The sequence below is a fragment of the Lynx rufus genome, unplaced genomic scaffold (genome assembly GCF_022079265.1).
Source record: "Lynx rufus isolate CCGP_SWC_20201006 ecotype Redwood Valley unplaced genomic scaffold, mLynRuf1.p SCAF_2, whole genome shotgun sequence".
NCBI lineage: Eukaryota > Metazoa > Chordata > Mammalia > Carnivora > Felidae > Lynx > Lynx rufus.
In genome coordinates this window covers 200,874,845-200,891,445 of record NW_025814834.1, presented here as the reverse complement: position 1 = coordinate 200,891,445, position 16,601 = coordinate 200,874,845, and the positions used below count along the sequence as shown (strand labels likewise).

At 47.7% G+C, this 16,601-nt stretch overlaps 1 protein-coding gene across 1 annotated transcript in view; it reads left to right on the top strand.

Annotated features, from left to right (window-relative positions):
* The window catches only part of OPRD1 (opioid receptor delta 1), a 32,390-nt gene extending 16,881 nt beyond the window's left edge, over window positions 1-15,509 (top strand). Inside the window, exons 2-3 of the mRNA XM_047085245.1 lie at window positions 12,283-12,632; window positions 14,968-15,509. Coding sequence (XP_046941201.1) covers window positions 12,283-12,632; window positions 14,968-15,509 — 892 coding nt within the window. The remainder of the gene's footprint in view (window positions 1-12,282; window positions 12,633-14,967) is intronic.
* Window positions 15,510-16,601: the final 1,092 nt, after the last annotated feature.

Genomic DNA, 16,601 nt, shown 5'->3' with positions numbered 1-16,601 from the left:
CCTCTCTGGGCACACTCAAGCAGAAACTGCAAGGCCATTTGTCTGGAGTGCCTTAGAAGGAATGCCTGTGTCACTGTAAAGGTTCCTTCCAGCTCTGAGATTCTAGGAATCTTTTTCCCAAGGAGACCAACAGATATCTGAGTGCACAAAGGTGTTTATCATAACATTATTTATAATAACAAAAAAGTGGAAACAACGTCCATATCTTTCAATAGGGAATTTATTAAATTATTTCATGCAGGAGCTTCAGTGTCCATAAGTGAGACTAGACCCAGCCTGCAGTCTGTTTTTCTGTGGTCCTTGAGCTAAAAACAGTTTTTATGCTTTGAAAGGGTTGTAAAAAAAACAAAACAAGAATATGCAACAGAGATCTTATGTGGCCTGAAAGCCTAAAATATTTACCCTCTGGCCCTTTACAGAAAAAGTCTGTTGACCTCTGGGTTAGAATAACAGTCCGTCATCAAAAATTATATTAATTTGTATCTATGGATATAGAGAGATGGTCACAGCATACTTTTGAGAGAAAGAAACAGGTTATGTAACAGTATTAGAGCAAGATCCCATTTATGTAAAACAGGGTATGAGTGTTTGCAAGTTATCTGTAACAATGGTCTGTAATGTTAATAGTGGTTTTAAATTTTCTTTATTAAATGATTTCTGTATTATTTGAACATTTTATAGTGAGCAGCTATTATTTTTGAGATCTCAAAAAGCATTTGGAACAAAATTGATTCTAAATACTCCAGCAAACCATGCTGTTTGGAACCAAATGTGTTTCGATCTAGGCTGAAGCCATTTTGTTTGATTTGCCCCTCAGGTGCCACAAGGTTGGGTTGGACTGAGGGTGGTGCTCCTACCTTGTTGCTGTTAATTGTTTTTCTTTTCAGGTCTCTTGCCCCCACTTTGATCCCCATGGGCTGTGGTGTCTTAAGTGGAGAAAATACCCCTCCGTTTAGTTAGAAACAAATTAGCTGCTTTGGATAAATGATCTGACATTTCCCTTCGCCACGGCAGATCTGAGTCACTTCAGATTCAGGGCAAACAGGGTCAGGCTCAGGTGTCCTTCAGGGAACCTGGGTTGGTCTGGGTTGAGGATAGAAGTGAGGAGGAGGTGGGGAGGAAGAATTGGCTCAGTGTGAGCTCTTCAGTCTGTGGCTGGTTCCTTTCAAGGATTAGGCACCTGGACTCCTCCATCCCACTGGGCCTCCTCCAGTAAACCCTGTGTCTCCTCTGACCTGGCCCTGTGCTGAGACCTGGGATACAGCATGGAGGGGACACAGTTCCTGCCTGAAGGATGCCCCAGTCTAGTTTGGAAGACACAAAATGATTTATTTCATTGACAAATGGGTTTTGAGCACATTATTATTTGTACTAGGAACTGCTGTAGGTTCTAGATACATAGTGGTGAGCAAGAGAAACACCATGCCTTTAGAGAGCTTATATTTTAATTGTCAACAAGAGTGTGTGAGGGGGGCACAGAGTATTTTGGGTCCATGGGAGAGAAGCTGAAACCAAAGTTAAAATGAAGGTGCCGGGTTTTCAGGGAAAAGCACTCCATTTGAATCTCTACTCAGTCTCTTTCTGACTCTGCAACCTTGCTCCTTTACTGCCCTCTGTTAATTGAGAATAATAAATACTTTCTACCCTGTGGGGGTGTTGGGAGGACTAAATGATGGAAAATGTTTTCCCCATGCCTGGCACATCTTCTGTGTCCAATAAATGTTTATTATCTAGTAAAAAAAAAAAAAAGAGGGGGGCACCTGGGTGGCTCAGTTGGTTAAGTGCCCAACTTTGGCTCAGGTCATAAACTCAAGGTTCGTGAGTTTGAGCCCTGCGTCGGGCTCAGTGCTGACAGCTTGGAGCCTGGAGCTTGATTCACATTCTGGGTCTCTCTCTGTCCCTCCCCTGCTCTCAATCTGTCTGTCTCTCAAAAATAAAGATTAAAAAAAAAAGAAAAAGAAACAAAACTCAGGTGTACAGAGTATGTAAAATCATGCCTGGGAAAGACCCGGCACATTGTGCTTGTCTGTAAATGCTGGTTGCCACCCCCTTGTGACCAGAGGTGTACGTTTAGTTCTGAATTGACCTCTCTTCCTCATGTGTCGCCATTGTGCCTGTGACATTGTTCTGAGGTTTGTGGGTTTGTCTCTCCCAACCCCACCCGGACTGTGAGCAGATTGTCTCCACACCCCCAGACCATAGCAGGGTGCAGGAATGTGTGAAAAACAGGACGCTGTGGAGCTAGCCCATGTCTAGATGTTTACTCCACTTGGTCTTGGCCTCCAGGCTGGGCCCCTCTCCCTGGCTACTGTTTGATGAGCTAGTGCAGGTGGCAGGGAGGCTGGGGGACAGTGAACAGCAAAGTACAGAGACCAGATCTAAGGCTGCATCCCATTGCTGGCACTTTTGAGCTGCGTGACTTTGGGCGAGCCGTCCATCTTAGCTCATCTGTGGAGTGAGGACAGAATTAGCACTCAGGGCTGCAGTGAGAAGGAAATGAAGTCATGCAGTCACTGGTTTGGCATGGTGCCTGGCCCATGAAGGAAAAGACACACAGAGAATATTGCTTAAAGAACACAAACAACCGACCCAAAGCTGTCAGACCCGTCCCATGCAGGCCTTGCACGAAGGAGGGAGCGTTATAACCTTCTGAGCACCAGGCACTAAGATAGCAGCAGCTCTAACCAAGTGCGTGGCTTTCCCCGGGGGTGAAAATTCTTACTAGGGGTTTGTCAGCTGAGAAGTGCAGCTCTCCAGAGGCGCAGGAGCATGTATGGACAATGTGCTTCAGGCACAGAGCACACCCTGTCTCCATCACGTTGAGGTGGTGATGATCTTCCCTGCCAATGGGGCTTGTCCGACAGATGATAGAATGGGTTTAAGGCTGTGGAATGAACGTGGCCAGCCACTCCGTGCTTCGTAGAAAGGGGGCTTCACTGAGGACTGAGAAACTAGATCATTATCCTTCTTTGTAGAGAGCAAACTCCCCTAGCAGCTGTGTAATTCAAGATGACCTAATGGAGGGTTTTGACTTAGAAGAAAAGCAAAGGATTTCCCAGGGCATCTTACAGTCAGTAGAGGTTTTCCAGGCTTACTATCCTCACCCCCAGAGGTGGACCCAATGGGAACCTTATGAGAAAAAAGCAGAATAGTATCAGGGGAAAAAGAACCCCAAGGGCTGTCAGTTCTTGTCTACACGCCGGCCAGTAAGCTAGATACTTTCACATGTGTTGCTCCTAAAAAGCCAGTTACGCTGAAATTGCCAACAAGGACACAGGTTCAGAGAGGTGAAGTAATAAGTATGTTGAGGAACCAAGTTCTAAAGGATTCCCACACCACACTCTTAAACTTAGAAAACAGACACAATAACAGCACTTTATGATTCACTTTTTTTTTTAATTATGGTCAAATACAAGTAACATAAAATTCACCATTTTAACGAATTGTAAGTACGTTAAGTACATTCACATTGTTGTGCAGCCATTTCCACCATCCGTCTCCAGAACTTTTTCATCTTCCCAAACTGAAACTCCCTACCCATTAAATAAGAACCCCCCCCCCCCCCGCCGCCCAGCTCCTGATAACCACTTTCTGCCTCTATGAATCTGACTACTCTAAGTGCCTCATTATGAGTGGAGTCACAGAGGTTTTTGCCCTTTTGTCACTGGCTTATTTCACTCGGTACAGTGTCCTCAAGGTTCATGCATGTTGTAGCATGTGTCAGAATTTTCTTCCTTAAAAAGGAATGTTCTGTTGTATGTATAGACCACATCTTGTTTATCCATTCATTTGTCAATAGATACTTGGGTTGTTTCCACCTTTTTGCTATTATGAATGTGCTATTTTGAATGTATATAGATACCTCTTGGAGACCCTGTTTTAATGCTTTGGGTATGTACCCAGAAGTGGAATTGCTGGACCATATGGCAATTCTGTTTTCAGGTTTTTTAAGGAATCGCTATTGCTGTTTTCCCACAGTGGCTACACCATTTTATATTCCCATGAACAGTGTACCAATTTCTCCATATCCTTGTCAACACTTGACATTTTTTTTAATGTTTATTTTTGAGGAGGGGCAGAGAGAGAGGGCCGGAGGATCTGAAGCAGTCTCTGTGCTGACAGCAGAGAGCCCGCCTCAGGGCTCGAACTCACAAACTGTGAGATCCTGACCTGAGCCAAAGTCGGACTCTTAACTGACTGACCCACCCAGACATCCCTCTGTCTTTGTTTTTGTTTGTTTTTTTAAATAGTAGTCATCCTAATAGGTATCAAGGGGTATCTTATTGTGGTTTTGATTTGCATTTTCCTGGTGATTAATGATGTTGGGCATCTTTTCATGTGCTTATTGGTCATTTTGATATCTTTAGAGAAATGTCTATTTTTGCCCAAGTTTTTAATCCAGTTGTTTTTTTTTTTGCAAGTTTTTGCATTTCTTGCAAGTTTTTTGCCCAATTTTGAAACCAGTTGTTTGCTTTTTTTTTTTTTTTAAGTATTGAGTTGTAGAAGTTCTTTATATATGTTGCATATTAAGCCCTTATCAGGTATGTGATTTACAAATATTTTCTCTCAGTCTGTGTGGGACCTTTTCATTCTGTTGATAGCATCCTTTGATGCACCAAGTTGTTTAATTTGAGTGCAGTCCAGTTTGCCTGTTTTTCTTTTATTGCCTGTGATTTTGGTGTCATATCCAAGAAATCATTGCCAAATCCAGCATCATGTAGCTTTTCCTCCTATATTTTCTTCTAAGAGCTTTATAGTTTTAGCTCTTACATTTAAGTCTTTCATCCATTTTTTTAGTTAGTTAATTAATTAATTAATTAATTTAGAGAGGGAGAGAGAGAATGCATGCATGAGCAGGGAAGTGGGGGAGAGAGAGAGAGAGACAGAGAGAGAGAGAGAGAGAGAGAGAGAGAGAGAGAGAGAGAGAGAGAGAAAGGGAGAATACCAAGCAGGCTCTGCACTATTAGAGCAGAGCCTGATGCAGGGCCCAAATTCATGAACCATGCGATCATGACCTGAGCTGAAATCAACAGTTGGATGCTTAACCAACTGAGCCACCCAGGTGCCCAGTCTTTCATCCATTGAGTTAATTTTTTATATGGCATAAGGTAAGGATCTAATGTCATATCTACAGCTTTTTGAAATAGGAAAAAAAATTAGAGACCAACAGTAGGGTTTTGAGGGGTGGGGCAGTAAATGATTTATCTTTCTAGAAAGTTCAGTCTCTCACCCAGTCTTGCTCTTCCCTTCATCTAGCCTCCACACAGTAGTCGAAGTGATCTTTTAAGAAACACGCACAAATCAAACCACATCACTCTCTTGCTTAAAATCTCCAATGGCTTCCTGTTGCACTCAGAATAAAATCCAAACTTCCTGCTGTGCATGACTTGACCCCTGCTGACTTCCTGCTACATCTTCTGTTGCTTCCTCTTGGGCTTACTGCCATTTAGTCACACTTAATCTCTGATCTTTCCTGCAGCTCATTGAGCTTTTTGCTGCCACAGGGCCTTTACACATGCTGTTCTTTCTGCCTAAAACAACCTACCTCCTTATCTTCACATGGCTGACTCCTTATTCTTTCCAACCTGGTAGAAATGTCACGTTGTCTTAATCAGCTCAAACTGCCATAACAAAATACTGGTTGGCCTAAACAACAGAAATTTATTTTCTCACAGTTCAGGAAGCTGAAAATGGAAGATGAAGGTGCCAGCATGGTCAGTTTCTGATGAGAGCTCTTTTTCTGGCTTCTAGGTGGCCACTTTCTTGCTGTGTCCTCATTTGGCAAGAAGAGAGGGCAGGGGAAGGAGAGGGAGAGAGGAGCAAGCTCTCAAGTGTCTCTTATAATTAAGTTCATAGCACACATTCTCAGAGAAGCCACTGTTGACCTTCCAATCGAAGCCAGATTCCTTCCACAGACCCCCCTCACACTCCCTCTGGGTAGTGTCCATGACCATACCCTGTTCTTATTCTTCATGGTAGAGCCATAATAGTGAGTAACTGTACATTAATCAGTGCAGCAATTTGTTTAATGTCTCCTCCCTGAGACCATGAATTTCAAGAAACTAGACTGTCGTCCTCACTCCTGTATTCCTTATTCAGTGCCTGGAACATACCAGATGCTTGATTATTAATCAATAACCTACCTGTTGGAAGAGTGAACAAACCTCAACCTGTAGTGAGTTCACATTCCTTGACTTTTTCACTAACTCTGGGCAGGGGAGGGGGGCAGGAAGGAAGGTAACATGCACTAAAGGGCAGTATAGAAAAGTCATTACCACATGTTGGCACTAGACTGCATGAATTAAATACCAGCTCTACTCCTTACTGGTCATGTGACTGTGGGCAAGTCACTTCATCTCTTGTGCCTCAGTTTATGTTCCTGAAGACATGTCAACACATATTTGGATGATGCAGAGCAATTCGAAGGGTAGTGCCAGGCTGAGCAGGGGTGAGGTATAGGGCTGAAAACAGGCTCAGGGGATGGATTATCTATAGAGGGAGCATTGAGACCCTTAGGCCCCCCACTCTTGTACCCTGCACAGTCAGGTGACTATTGCTCCACTCTGCAGGAGGTTAAGGGTTTTTGCCTCAAGTTAAGCTGGAGGAACTCTGAACTTGGGCCCAGCAGACACAGAAAGGATCAGAGTGAGGTACCAAATGGAAAGTGGGGGATCCACAGACTTCCTCTCCAGCTCTGCTACCATAATCCTGACAGCCAGAAGTATGCTCCCCAGGCAGGAGGTTAGAAGACTTTTTCTCAAGGTCCCAGAGAAGAGACATGCTGACATTGATATTTAGATGTTTCCCAATATAATAGCTTGGTTTCTGCTTAGTCCCCCTACAGTGAGGCGCAGCAGTTGACAGGAGCCCCACACTGATGCACACATGCACACATGTGCGCATGTGCACACACACACACAGCTGCCAATTAGTTATTTAGTGTTTACTCAAAGATCAACCTTAGTCATATATCACTAGATATTTGAAGGAAGTCTCCAGGATAAAAGAGGGAGGCCAAAGTAGACAAATAAATAGAAATGTTTGAAGCAAATAGTGCAGTGAGCAGAAGAAAATACAAAACAGAAATTATTAGTATCCTCAGAGAGATAAGAGAAGATATTGTATCCATGAAATAGGATGCTATAAATGCTATATAAAAAAGAAATAATAAAAGAAAGAGAAATGACACTGGGAAAATAAAACATGAGAGCCAAAATAAAATAAAAAAGTCAATAGAAAGGTTGAGAGGTAATGAAAAGTAAATTTCCCAGAGGATGTACCAAAAAGACAAAGAGATGGAAAATAGGAAAGATAAGAAAATTAAAGGATCAATCAAGAGGCCTGATATCTGACTGACAATTTTCTAGGGATTCCAGGGAAAGCAGAAGGGAGTTAATTATCAAAGATATGAAGTGAGGATATTTCATATTGAAGGACATGAATCTTCAGAATGAGAGGGACCAATACAAATGAAAAACAACCACCCTAAGGCATCTCATTACAAAATATCAGAATACCAGGGATAAAGAGAAGACCCTAAATGTTTTGAAGGTGGAGAGAACAGATTATATACACATCACCAAGAATCAGAATGGTTTCAGATACCTCAGTGGCAACACTTGAAGCTAGAAGATGAGGGAGCCATGCCTTCAAAATTCTGGTGGAAAACTATTTCCAACTTACTGTTCCATATACAGTCAAATCAGAAGTGAGGATAGAATAAAGACATTCTCAGACATGTGTAAATGGGTATAAAAAGGGTATAAAATTTTACTTCCTATGTGTCCTTTCTTAGGAAGTGACTAAAAGAGGTGTTTCACTAAAGTGAGGGCATTATCCAAGATAGAAAAGACTTGCAAACCAGGAATCAGGCTCTTCATCACAGGAGGACAGCTATGCAGCTGGCCTAGAAAGCAACTAGTCCCAAATTAAAAGGGAGGAGGAAGATTCCAGGAGGTGAGTCACTAGCAAAACAAAAGGAACTGATAGATTATGTGACTGTGTAGAAAAAGCATTTTACAAGTCTGCTGGAATGTTTGAGGAGATTTCACAATATGTACGTAGAACTAAGCAAATGAGGAAAAGATAGGCAATTGTCAACTCCAGGAAAACCAAAAATATGTAAACAGAGAAATAAACTTAATTATAGTATACCATTTGGTTCAGCAATGGGCAATATCTATAAAGTAGTAAGAATGTAAACCCCAAAAAAGAGATATTATACCCCAGATTTTAATTTAACTAAAAATTTAGAAGTTGCGATAAAACTATATTGAACGGATGGAGACAGGAAGTGGAGCTGGGTAGTGTAAGAGAATTAATACTCATCTAGTGTATTAGGGGTTGTGGAGGACATTACTAGTATTCACTAATATCTGGTTTTCCTTGTTTCTGGGCACATAGAAGACTGTACTTCTCAACCCCTTGTCATTGGGTGGGGCCACGTGACTAGTTCTGGTCAGTCACCTGCAGCTGTTTCTTTTCCCTCTGTGTTAATCAAGGAGGACTTGGGTTAAGATGGCAGAGCCACAAGTCTGAAATGAACTGGCATTGCCTTATGGAATATAGCTGTCCTGGAGACACTGCATGGACTCTGAAAGGATAAGAAATAAACTTTTATTGTGTGAAGCCACTGAAATATTTGTTACTGCTGTGTAGCCTGGCTTAACTGATACAAACTTCAACACATACTGTCTAAAACTGATAAATTAAGAAATAGCCAACTATGCATATTACTTAGAATTATGGAGATAATCACTAGAAGAATAATTAAACAGGGGCGCCTGGGTGGCGCAGTCGGTTAAGCGTCCGACTTCAGCCAGGTCACGATCTCGCGGTCCGGGAGTTCGAGCCCCGCGTCAGGCTCTGGGCTGATGGCTCGGAGCCTGGAGCCTGTTTCCAATGCTGTGTCTCCCTCTCTCTCTGCCCCTCCCCTGTTCATGCTCTGTCTCTCTCTGTCCCAAAAATAAATAAACGTTGAAAAAAAAATTAAAAAAAAAAGAATAATTAAACATATTAAAAATGTTGCCTCTGGGGAGCAGGAAAGAGGAGTTAGGAACCTGTTTTCATTTATGATACTATATGACTTTTTTACACAAAGTAATTTGTAATTGCATTACATTGGCAAAGATAAAATTTTATAAAAATCTGTGTGTGTGTGTGTGTGTGTGTGTGTGTGTGTGTTGGAAGGATTCCCACCAAACCATTACAGTGGCTTTCCTTAGCAGGAAGGACATGCTACACTGGGCATCTGAGGAACTACAGATCTGGTGGGACATGGAAGGCACTATGGGGAAGGAGTCTACCCCATTGGAATGCAGTCTGAGGGGTCTGATTTTCATCCAGATGGCAATGGAGAGTCGTGGAAGAGTAATAAGCCGTAGAGTATTCTGAGCAAATCTACTTTTGTAGTGAGCACCCTGACTTACCTGGACAATGAATTGTGGGGGAGGGAGGAGGCTGCATGCTCTCCGTGAGAGCCTGGACTAAGACCTGCACGCAAACAAATGTCTATCAAGGGCCTGCTGTTTGCCAGGTGCTATTGGTATGCCCAGCCATGCAGCAGGGAACAAAATGGACCAAGTCCCCAGCCTTTCGGGGAGATTACGTGGGTGAGAGAGGCAAACGGAGAGAAAAGAAGTATAAGTCAGGTGGTGGCTCGTGCTATAAAGAAAAATGAAGCAGTTTAAGGAGACGGAGAGATGGTGGGGAGAGGGGTATTTAGACAGGGCGGCCAGGCGTGGCCTCTCTGTGGAGGTGACATTCGAATAGAGTCCTGAATTAAGGGAAGGAGCAAGTCATGCAAAATGTGGGGTTCCAGGCCGAAGGAAGAGCAGTCCAGAGGACCTGAGGTGGGAATGGGCTTGCTGTGCCCCAAGGAACCGCAGAGAGGCCAGTGGGGTGGGGGCGGGGCACATCTGGCAAGGGGAAAGTTCTGGGAGCCGAGGCCCTGAGAGGTGGTAGGAACGAGTTCATGGAATACGAAGAGAACCCCAGGGAGCTCCTGGGGGGGTTGAGAGCGGGAGAACGGCATGATTTGTCCCAGGAGGCCAGTAGGGCCAGGCTTGGCAGTCGGGTTAGTTGAGGAGGATGTGGGGGCACTGGTTAGGACGGGAGCCTCTGGGGCTCTGCCCAGCAGTCAGTGCCATGCCACTCAGCCCTGCCTGGACCAGCTACAGCAGCTTCATCACCCACTTCCCAGCATCCCAGCCCCCTCTGGGAATTGAAGGATCCTCACAAATCAAAATAGCAGGCAAAGAACAGCCGCTAATTGTTCTGCGTAAAAGAAGCGAAATTAGACGAGTCAGCTGTGGGGTTGAGACCGCCTCCCACACAGCTGTGATCCCGCACCCCGCTGAAGACAGGCTTCCCGAGACTTGCAATTCTGCTGTCTCTGAGCAAAACTTTCTGCTTCTCCAGCCCTGGGGCAAATGACAGCTATTCGGGGAGGGAGTGAGACAGATGCTGGCCCTGGAGGACAATGAGAGAGTCCATTTTTTTTTTTTTAACTGAAAAAAATCAGTCCCTTCATGAAGGAAGAGATTTCGCTGATACGAATTAATTCAGTCATTTAAAACACATTGGGGGCACTCAGTGTGCATTCATGGCACGTTCTCACAGTTGCCACAACAGTGTCCTGGGTACCCAGGGCCAGCGTGGTAGCAGGGGGTTTCTAGAGGGGTGGAGGCAGGCAGTGTGGTTCCACCTTTGGGGCAGAGTGGAAAGAGCACCGGTCTGGGAGTCAGGAGGTCTAAGTTCTCGCCTTGGCTCTGCCACTGTGGCTGTGTGATCTTGGGTGAGCCATGACCCCTCTCTGGGCTTCAGTTTCCCTGTCTTTTCTCAAGATGGGCTTTAGGCCACGTGGGGTTTCTCAAACTTTAGAGCCCATAAGAATCACTTGTGGGTGGTGCTTGTTAAAGATTTCTGGGACACCTGGCTGGCTCACATGGTAGAGCATGTGATGTGACTTTTGATATCGGGGTTGTGAGTTCAAGCCCCACGTTGGGCCTAGAGCTTACTTAAAAAACAAAAACAAAAACAAAAAAACAGATGAAGATTGCTAGGCCTGGGTGCCATAGATTCAGGTTTAGTAGGTCTGAGGTGGGGTCCAAGTCTGTACTTCTAGGAATTCTGAAGGGAGTCCTTGGACCATACTTACATAAAATCACTTTCCCTCAATCTCTCAAGGGCTCTTCCTGCTCTGAAATTTGAGGAGTCATTCGTGCAACCCTTCTCTGGGTTTCTCAGGTCACTCTAGGGGCATGAAAGAAGTCCTATTCCCTGCCTCGGTGTACCTGTGTGTTTCTGCGCCAATCACATTGCACTGGGACAGTATTTCAGTGTATGCAGCCCCCGCTCCCCCTCCCCCCCCAGGATGTCCTGTGCCCAGCACAGGCCCTGGTACAGAGAGGGCCATGACGGAAATGTAGGCCAAACAAGCGGGCAGCTGTGGTGCAGGCAGCTGCATGGCAGCGTAGATCATGGAGGGATGTTTCAGGTGCAGGAAGGCTTAGTTGCAGACATCTGGCTTGGACACCGGGGCTCATGCCTTGGGTTGGATATATGGGTGAGTCCAGCTGCATGGGGATAAGAAGGTCAGGAAGGAACCACAGGAAGGACTGGGAGCCCTGGTCCACCATACAGGGCATCCCAGGAGGTCCAAGGCCCCAGCCAGTCTGCTAGGCAGAGTCCCTTCCTCAGAGCTGGCCAGTCATATTTCCAAAAGGTCAGTGGAAGAAGCCAGAGGGTCAGGTCACTCTGGTATAGTCCCCAGCTTCATTGTTCCCATATGAAGAATAATAACTATCATATAGTGAGCCCTTGCATGCTTTGGGCTCAGGGATACATGCTGTATGATCTATGAACTCTATGAGGTTGGTAAAAGCATCACCCCCTTTTTACAATTTACAGACTCTGAGGCTTAGAGAGTTCAAATTACCAGCCCAGAGTCCCTTTGTTAATAACTAGTAGAAGCAGGGTTAGAACCTAGACCTGTTTTCCTCTGGAGCCCAGTTTTGTTTTTAACCATGTTGCTTAGTACCCCTCAGATGACAAAGGATTTTTTCCTAAAATACTTTCTGCCAAAGTCACCCACAGCCAGAGAAATCCTTTTGCATCTGTTATAGTGAGAAGGAGTGATGCTGAGTCAGAGTGTTTAGGGTTCTAGTCCCACCTCTGCCACTGACCTTCTGTGTGTGACTTTGGGCAAATCATTTCCTCTGAGTCTCATGTGCAACTGAAATCTGTGAAATGGGGACAATTACACACGCACTTCCTTTTAAGGTACACTAAGATGAAGACAGCCACCAACATCTATATCTTCAACCTGGCCCTGGCAGATGCACTGGCCACCAGCACACTGCCCTTCCAGAGTGCCAAGTACCTGATGGAGACATGGCCCTTTGGAGAACTGCTCTGCAAGGTTGTGCTCTCCATTGACTACTACAACATGTTCACCAGCATCTTCACACTCACCATGATGAGTGTCGACCGCTATATTGCTGTCTGCCACCCTGTCAAGGCCCTGGACTTCCGCACACCTGCCAAGGCCAAGCTGATCAACATCTGCATCTGGGTCCTGGCCTCAGGTGTTGGTGTACCCATCATGGTCATGGCCGTGACCCGCCCCCGGGGTGAGTGAGTGAGGAAGCTTTGGTACAGCCACTGACCACAGAAGGCAGCATGCGGGCCCCTGTGGGTATGCAGGCCACTTACTAGAGTGGATGTAGTTGGCTCCATACCAGTAGAGGTGTGGATTGCTGATCAAAGTGTGGGTGGCTGGCTAGTGAGAGGGTGCGTAGTCAACCAATTAGACATGAATGGTTGACTATTGTGACAATGGATGACTGGTCAGTGGTCAGATGGGTTGCTGGCCAACGGAAATTTATGAATGGGATGGTGGAGGGTTGATCTATGGGGATGTAGCAGCTGGCCAGGAGTGTGTGGATGACTGGCTTAAAGGGAGATGGGTGGCCAGTTGGGTGAGGGTGTCACTGACCAGGGAGCAGTGGAGGCCATAAGATCTACAGTTCATCCCAAATGCCCTTCCACCCCAGTTTGAAAACCACTGGCCCATATGACCAAAGCAAGCCCTAGAGAATGGCCGTTAGAGAATAACAGGTACATTCCCTCAGAGTAAAAATGGTAACTAGTTTAGTAACTACTTCTATCAGTCAGGGTGGCAGCTGTAACAAGCAATCCCCAAAGCTCAGTGCTTAACAGTATAGTTTATTTCTCACTCATATCACAGTCTAACGTGAATCAGAGGAGGAGGAGCTCTTATTCCACAGTTCTTCAGGAACCCAGGCTCCTAAAGGTGGTTTTGGAATCCTCCACTGCTGGCATTTGGCCAGCAGATGAATATGGAGAAGGAGTGATAGAGTATGGCCAACATTTAGACGTTATGGCCCATCTCCTCCTAGTGATAGCTGGTTATGTGGCTCCTGCTTGACATAAGGAAGTGGGACAGAAAGTAGTTGTAACCATGTTAAAGACCTTGGTCACTAACCTATCTGAGCCACACTGTATCATGGGGTGTTGAGAGGATTAAATGAGGCTCTGTGTGTAAAATATTCAGGACAAGGCAGGGATACATCCAGAATCAGAGAGGTCAGGTGGCTTACTTAGGGTCACGTGGCTAGGCATTTGCTGGAACTTGGCCTAGCACCCAAGGCTCCTGCCCTTATATCTGTTACTCCTATTGCCCCCTGAGTTGGAGGTTTGCAGAGGGTCGTGCTGTGGGTGGAAGGGGAATAGGTTTGGTGGGAGGCCTTTTGACCACCTTAACCATCACATACAGCTTCCCTGTAATTGGTCTTGACTCAGCAGCTGGGCCCCATTGCTCACTGCCAGCCTTCAGTTTATGGGCCATTAACTGTAGCCCTGCTAGGGGTCAGACCAGATGGGCCTCCTCTCTCCGCACTCCATCCCCTGCACATCCTCCCCGCTCAGCACTTGGTTCTGTATGCAGCTTGCTGTGTGACCTTGGACAAGTGCTGTTCCTCTCTGAGCCTTGTTCTGCCATCTGCACAATGAAGTCCTTGGACTCAGTCATCCCTGGGGGTCCTGCCATCCTGTTGTCCAGTGGACCCCCTCTGTGGATCCCCAGCACCCTTTCTACAACTCTCAGGATCCAAGTCCACAGCATGGCTCCTCAAATCCCAGAGTTCCAAGAGATCTTGGGAGCTCCCCAGGACAGTCTCAGGCCTGTTTCTGAATCCCAAAACATCCACTAAGGTGCTCATCCAGCCCACACCCACACTCCAGGAACAGGGAGCTCATTCCACCCTGGGTACACCTCTGGACAAATCTAGCAGTCAGCTCTTCTTGCCATTAAGCTGAGATCTGCCTCCCTGACCTAGCCCTGACTTCTGGACTCCTATATGTATCTGCCCCTCTGCCCTGTGAATACACCAAGAGCTTGAACCACCTTGTACTAATGTTTCACATGCTGTAGCCTATTGAATCCTTGCAACAACCCTGTGAGGTTTAAGTACTGTTATCAGTCCTACTTTGTGGAAGCTCTCCTAGAGGCTGAACAATTTGCCCAGGTTCACACCACAGGTTTAGTAAGGCCTGAGTTCTCTTAACTCATGCTCTCTAGATCAATCTTAGCAGTATTGTCCCCATTGCAGCTAGTCTGGAAATGGGTAGGGTGTTTGGTGGCTTTGGGCTAAACTATATGATTACTGCTGGCCATGGATGTAGAGGCTTTGGAAGGGACTGGAAGAAAATATAGAAAGGAGACCTCCTAGATTAGGGCCAATCCCGCTGGGGTCTTTAAGGATGAGTAGGAGTTCATCAAGTACAGAAGTGTAAGAGGACATTTCAGACAGAAGAATTACCTTGAGCAAAGGCCAGGAGGAGGCGTGGGACCTGACCAAACCAAGAAGGATAGCAAGCAGGCAGGGTATGCTCAGGCCCACACAACCCTCACCTCCTGTCTGTCTCTCCTTGTTTCCCCGGCAGACGGGGCAGTGGTATGCACGCTCCAGTTCCCCAGCCCCAGCTGGTACTGGGATACGGTGACCAAGATCTGCGTGTTCCTCTTCGCCTTCGTCGTGCCCATCCTCATCATCACCGTGTGCTACGGCCTGATGCTGCTGCGCCTGCGCAGCGTGCGCCTACTCTCGGGCTCCAAGGAGAAGGACCGAAGCTTGCGGCGCATCACGCGCATGGTGCTCGTGGTGGTGGGCGCCTTCGTGGTGTGCTGGGCGCCCATCCACATCTTCGTCATCGTCTGGACGCTGGTGGACATCGACCGCCGCGACCCGCTCGTGGTGGCCGCGCTGCACCTGTGCATCGCTCTCGGCTACGCCAACAGCAGCCTCAACCCCGTGCTCTACGCCTTCCTCGACGAGAACTTCAAGCGCTGCTTCCGCCAGCTCTGCCGCATGCCCTGCGGCCGCCCGGAGCGGAGCAGCTTTAGCCGCGCCCGAGAAACCACGGCCCGCGAACGGGTCACCGCCTGCACCCCGTCCGACGGTCCCGGCGGGGGGGCGGCCGCGTGACCGCGCCGGCCCGCCCCGCCGCCGTCCTCCCACTCCCCGGGGTGACCTGGCCGACTCCCCGGGCTCGCAGGGGGCGGGGCCGCGACGCGGAGTGGGGCGAACAGGGCCCCTGTTTTGGAGAAGGGGGCCGTGCTGGAGCGGAGGCAGGGGCCGAGAGACTGGAGCCCCTGCGAGGGGGAAGGGGCGGGGTGGACCTCGGGTGAAGGGCGGGGCACGGGGCACCGGGCAAGGCGGTGGCGCGGTGCCTCCGGGCTGGGTGGGGGCGCGGTCGGCTTGGTGTTGGGTGCGAAGAGCTGGCGACCCTGGTGGAGCAGGGCCTGCGGCTTAAACGGGGCCTCTGCGGTGAGCCAGCTTCCGGTTCTGGCCAGAGCAGGCTTGCTGGCCTGGGACCTGAAGAACTGGGCCCGGGACCCAGGGAGCAGTGGTAGAGTTGGAGGCTTGACAAAGGGGCTGCAAGAGTGGGTCTCTGTGTGGTGGGGCCGGGCCTCTTCTGGGGGGCGAGGGGGACGGACAGGACAGTGAGGCGGCCTGCGGCTCAAGATTGGGTCATGAGATAGGATAGGGCCTGTGTGCAGGGGGTGGGCGCCTCAACCTTGGGGTAGAGCCCCAAGCCCTGAGTTCTAGCAAGAGGCGGGGCTTGCCGAGCCCTAGGTCCAACTGGACTTTATAAATAAAGAGAAAATAAAACAGAGAGGGAGAGAGAATATACCTTTTCTGTCCTTGACAGCCATTTTCTTGGAATGGCTTCAGCAGCGATGTACCAGCACATTGTGCCAGTGGGCCCTGGGACATGACAGTGGAGCAGGGCTAGCGGCTTCAGGCAGGGCCTCAGTTGGGGTAGGGTCTCCAGCCCTGAGCTCTGTGGGGCTAAGAAGGAGGTCCTGCAGCCCCAACACCAGAGCTACAAGACAGCCTCTGAGCCAAGGGCGGTGGGCGGGCAGAGGCGAGGCTGGGGAACTTCCGCTGTGACATTAGGTCCTCAAACCGGAGGACAGACGCTTGTGTGTGTGTGTGGGGGGGGGGGGTGTCCCAGGGGCCTGACTTCTCTGCCCAGGTACCGGAGGACGGAGGACCGCGCTAGTTAGAGCTCCA